The 6,000-nt window shown below is 43.9% G+C and overlaps 1 protein-coding gene across 1 annotated transcript; it reads left to right on the forward strand.

Moving 5' to 3' along the window:
- The first annotated feature begins 1,404 nt into the window (after positions 1-1,404).
- Positions 1,405-2,748, forward strand: LOC101762181. The gene has a single exon (XM_004986776.2). It carries the CDS (start codon positions 1,567-1,569, stop codon positions 2,746-2,748), a length of 1,182 nt encoding a protein of 393 aa, XP_004986833.1. The 5' UTR covers positions 1,405-1,566.
- The last annotated feature ends 3,252 nt before the right edge of the window (positions 2,749-6,000 follow it).

Genomic DNA, 6,000 nt, shown 5'->3' on the forward strand with positions numbered 1-6,000 from the left:
ATTAGTGTATATTTAATACTTGTAATTAGTATTTGAACATTGGATGTGTTTATTCGTCTCGCAAATTAGTCTTCATCTATGCAATTAATTTTGTATTAGTGTATATTTAATACTTCTAATTAGTATTTGAACATTGGATGTGATAGAAATTTTAGGGTTTGCTAAAGAAACAAACACCTTAGATTGAGAGCTAGAATTCTAGATTTTGAGAATTCTAGATTTTGAGAATCCTAGAAGCGCCACTCACAGGTTACTTCCACCAGATTCTGCGCATCGAATTTACCATTTTGCCCATCTTCCTTTCATGTAATTACTAGATGCTCCCCAGTTGAGAGTGAGGACATAAAAGTTATCTATCCAACAAACAACCATAAAATCAGCTTTTGGTCCAAACAAAACCATTCTTATTTTGCCTAGAATCCAGATTTTGAAAATCCATCTAAAATCTAAATTTTTCAAAATCTACTGTCAATCCAAACGAAGCCTAAGATTTATGGCTCCTGACGGCGATTTTGATTCAAATAATTTCACTGCATTCTTTTCGATGCATTCTGTTCGTAGCTTTCTAGCTACTCCCTCCATCCTAAATTACTATTCATTTTAGCTACTACTATTCATTTTAGATATATATTATGTCTAAATATTTATTTTAGATATATATTATATCTAAATACAATAAAAATTATGTATCTAAAAAATATCAAAAAAGTCAAAACGAAAAATGAACGAAAACGAATAGTAATTTGGGATGGAGGACTATCTCTATTCTAAAATATTAGTTTAAAATATTAGTTTAAAGTACTTAAGAACGGAGTGAGTATATTCGTGATCTCACGATAAAACATTTCGTTTTTCCCTAATTATTTATTAATAAAACATATATTTACTTAGACTAACCCCACTATGTTGTATCTTGTTACCCTCTTCAAGATTATCATGTCACATAAATACAAACATGATACAACAGCACTCACGCTGTTGTTACTCAGGTTCGATTAAAATTTCATACTTCGTACTAGCAAGTAGCAACCACACACAAAACCTACTACAATTATCAAAGACATTTTGGCCCAACAAAACAGGGCAAACAATCAGATGGTATTGGGCTCAAGTACAATGGGCCTCCACGAACTGATGGAAAGTACATAATGCATGGAAGGCACTTTGAGCCCATGTTCCCTAACGAAAAGAATGCCATGCGCAAAGGCAGGAGGATGATGAAGCCCACGGAATGGAAGCAAAACACCGAAAACATGGGGTTGGCTGTAGCGGCCGAAGGCCGAAGCATCGCGTGATTTGTTGGTTCATTGTTTGGGGCCAGCCGAAAGGCCAGCAGGCAAAGCTGTACGAAAAGCTGCCGTCTCCCCCGTCCCCCGGGTGGGTGAAGACGGAGGAGGAGGAGGATCAGGACAAGGTAGAGGCACTGGCAGAGTGGCAGGTCTTCAAAGCCTTGGCAGCTTGGCTTCAGCGAGCACGGTCAAAAGCAAAACCCCCTGCACCTGCAGTGCCGCCGCCCGTGAGTGCTTCCTCTGCTCTCTGATCCTCCTCCGCCGACCCGCCGACGAGATGCCGTCCCCCTCCACACCTCCGCCGCCGTCCTCCTGGGCCATCCTCGGCGCCATTCCGCGCGTTTCCGCCGACGACCTCTCCCTCGACCTCGCCGCGCCCCCGCGCGTCTCCCTCCTCACCATCCCCAAGCGCATGTTCCCGGCCGAGGTCACGCCCCGCAACTACCCCAGGCTCCTCGCCGCCGACCCCTCGGGCCTCCTCCTCCTCCACGCCGACCAGGGCCGCGCCGCGTCCCCCACCGTCAACGACCGCCCCAACCACCAGTCCTTCTGCTGGCGCGAGTTCGTCGCCGGCTACTTCGTCCTCGACGCCGCCGACTCCGCGCTCGCCCTCCCCGAGCCCGAGCTCATCATGAACGCCGGCCACGTTGGCATCATCGCCTCCCCCACCGGCTCCGGCTACATGGTCGCTGAGCTCCAGCCCTTCCTCGGCGACGACCACGCCACCCTCCTCTGCTTCTCCTCCGACGTCGGCGAGTGGGTCGACAAGACTGTCAACTACCCGCTCCCGGCCCGCCACCTCTCCTCCGACGCCGTTGTCTCGCTCCACGGCAGGCTCTGGTGGATCGACCTCTCCTGGTGCATCGCCGCCTGCGACCCCTTCGCCGACGACCCGCACCTCACCGTCGTCCCGCTCCCGCCGGGCACGGCGCTCGGCTACGGCCAGGCTGCCGGGGTGCTCGACAGGTACCGCGCCGTCGGGGTCAGCGCGGGCAAGCTGCGCTTCGTCGACATGTACAGGAACCGTGACCCCAGCGGCGCTCTCCAGGTCACCATCTGGACGCTGCCCCATCCCGACTCCACCGAGTGGGAGCTCGAGCACCAGGCCAGCTTCCACCACATCTGGGATCATCACACCTACAAGGCCGCTGGACTCCCCAGCAAGATCCCCGTCCTCGCGCTCATCCACCCCGACCACCCCGCCGTCGTCTACTTCTTCCTCGACGACCACCTCTTCGGCGTCGACTTGCGGGACCACGCCGTCGTGGCCTGCGACCTCTACCACCTCGTCGACCCGCCCAGGGATCTCGTCTCCGCCCGCTTCGTCCACGCCTGGCAGCTGCCGCAAGCTCTTCGTTCCCCTTCGGCCCTTCCCCAGGTAATCAACGCTAAATCACTTGCATTGCATTATTTGCATGCTGCTGTACACTCTGCTGCACTCACACTCCAAGATGAATAGTCTCGTGCTGCTGGCAAAAATGCTGCTATATATTACATGCCAACTGATTGTATCGTGTCTGCTTCCAGCTAGTTTGACTGACACTCGATCTGTATGAGGAATTCCTTGGGTTGCCTGCTCTTCTTTGTTGCAATAATTGTGCTTTATGCATATTGATGGATGGATGAGCATCTCATACAAATTTAACTTCTTTTCTGAGACAATTAGTCAAAACGTAATCCCAGCAAAATAGTTTTCTTTCTTGTGCTGAATCTCTCAGAAAAAGATGGCAATTTTACATGCCTATTATCATGTAAAGCTTTCAGCTTTGGCATGATGTTTTAGAACTGGCACATACATATATGATTTATAAGGAAATGTTTCCTGGTACTATATTAGAACTTGGAAGGATAATGGCAATTTAATTAGAACTTGGAAGGCATTTCATAAACAATTCGTAAATAAATTTATCTGCTTTTGTAAATAAATGAAGGTAACTTTTATAGCGTCGATGTTTACTTGACGAAGAAAGGCTAAATTTTTTGTGGATGCAAACTTGGAAATTGATGTTCTACAAATGGCAAACAGAACCCAATTACTTCATTCCTTGTTGCACATATGTCGACTTGTTTCTTATCATAGCACATATGCTTATATTTGAAATTAGTTCTTCTCACTTATTGCCTGCTGAAATAGCTTGATCAGATCTTAGAAGTCATACATTCATTTCCTCTATCTGAATAATTGAAGAACACTATAGGTTGGATACATAGTGTAATAATTAGCTGCTTTTATATTGCACCAATTTTTAATGGTATCATTACACAACAATGTATTTATAGTAAGTTTGTTATATCTTCACTACTTCACCTATTGCGTTACTTGATTTCACTGCATTTTTACTGAGGTTGGACACATTTGATCTACATTATTATGCCATCTGATGAGTCATTTTCTCTACATTAGTAAAATAGTATACTGCATTGTAAAACAATGCTTGATAAAGTATACAATCGGATTTTTTTAATACCCTTTGGCCCGCTAAGTTTGCTTCCCTTCTTTATGTGGTATCAGTTTTATTCTTGGGAACCTGCCATTTACTTAAATTACTGCTCACAAAGGTGCTCTCACTCTACTAATAAAATGCTTCTCCACTTACTAATAATTACTGCTATGTATTGCATCATATCCATGCTTTCATATGCTTGACGTTGCTAAGTAGAATCTTTCAAAGCATAGCTTCGACTGACCATTCATTAAACTTCGAGCTGAATTCCTTTTTTTTCTTGGAATATGCTGAACATGTTCATAGGAGGCAGGTTTGGGGTAGCTGACCCAGAAATGGTCTTAGTTATTGACTTATTTCCAGTTGGAAATTGTTTCCTTATCAATCCATATGTACAGTTTGGACATAAGCAAAGAACTTCTCTAAGTCTAAGATGCCCATTTCAGATATTGTTTTCACTTTCTAGCTGTAACATCAGTGTATAATTCTTTTCAATAATCTGGCACAAAACTCTGTTCCAGTGACCCAACTGTCCTCTGTATGAGTGATTGCTGTTTGTTTTGCAAGTTTCTAGTAGGATTGATTTGTTGTTCTTGTTTCCCATGAAATGATGATAGAAGAGATTGAGTGATCTTACGTAGCCAAGTTAATTTGTCCACCATGCTAATGGATCCTCGTTCATATTCTCTAAATTAAAGCCTAAAATTTTAAAATTAAATAAAGGTTGGAATAATGATATTTTCTTGTAACTAACATATTATGTTTTTGAAGGTTTAGCTAAGGAGGACACTGACAGTGGATCAAATGACGTGGGTGCAAAAGCATCAGCTCATATTTAACATGAGCAACCGATGTTGGGGAATAATGGTTATCTTTTTCTGAGGTGAGGCTAATAAGTTGTTGACGGGAATTGCCCTGATACTGTTTCACTGCACAATGTTGTTGAATATTTCTCTCACACATCATATACTTTGGTTTGCTCCTGCAGGTTGAGGGAGCGATACGCTACATCAATCAAGTCGCTACAGCAGTGTGGCGCATTCCATGAGGCGCATTAAGACAGTAGACTAGACTTTTGTGATGGATGGTCATGATTTGCTAGCTGCTCTAGTTGAAACCAAAATTTGCTACAGTAGTTAATTGTGTATCTGTGCTTTCCTTTATGTGAACTTGGTGGCCGAAGTATTGCATGCGTTGCCTGAACTTGCCAAGAAAACAAGGCCTAAAAGCATCAGAAAATTTGTCTCTGAAATTAATGAAATGCTTGCATGCCTATGAGAATTTTGAACAGATGAACGATCTGTGGTCAAAGCCAATTTTTCGATAGATTGCCCTGTTTCCTGTAAAAAAATGACTGGAATGTATGTTAAGATAATAGATTTTGAAAACGGCTGAAGAAAAAAAAAATGAAGTGGCTGGACGTGGCATTGGCAGGCAAACTGCCAAAGCAAAAAGCATGCGTGCACTGCTCTGAAGTCTGAAACGGCTGAGCAGCTGGTGGCGTGGAAGCCACGCCTGGCGCCTGCCTCTCCGCAAGTCGCGCTCCTCTGTCTCTGTTCTGCATCTGCTCTGCTTCGATCGAATCGGTTGGTTGTTTGGCTGCAAAACGATCCTCTCCTCTTCTGGCTCTGCATCCAATCCTACAGGGTCGGCATGAAAAGCAAGGTGGCAGCCTGGCACCTCCTCCGATCACTCTAAACACAAAACACATCTATCTGGGGCTGTTTGGCAATAGGGTGCCTGTCACATCGGATATTTGGATGCTAATTAGAAATATTAAATATAGACTAATTACAAAACTAATTGCACAGATGGAGTGTAATTCGCGAGACGAATCTATTAAACCTAATTAGTCCATGATTTGACAATATGGTGCTACAGTAACCATTTGCTAATGATGGATTAATTCGGCTTAATAGATTCATCTCGCGAATTAGCACAGGGTTCTGCAATTAGTTTTATAATTAGCTCATGTTTAGTTTTTCTAATTAGCATCCGAACATCCAATGTGACACTGTTAAAGTTTAACACCTCGTATCCCAACACCTTCTGAATTACCGAAGAACTTATCACATACACCGGTGACCGGTGTTACCTGGGCGTTGTTTAGGCCTTGTTTAGTTCCAAATTCGGGAGTGGCAAAATTGGCATTTTGCCATAAATGCGCAACTGTAGCGTTTCGTTTGTATTTGTGAATTATTGTCCAAATATTGACTAATTAGGATTCAAACCTACACAACACATCTACAACAAAACTGTGCAATTAG

This window comes from Setaria italica, chromosome IX (genome assembly GCF_000263155.2).
Source record: "Setaria italica strain Yugu1 chromosome IX, Setaria_italica_v2.0, whole genome shotgun sequence".
In the NCBI taxonomy this organism is placed as follows: Eukaryota; Viridiplantae; Streptophyta; class Magnoliopsida; order Poales; family Poaceae; genus Setaria; species Setaria italica.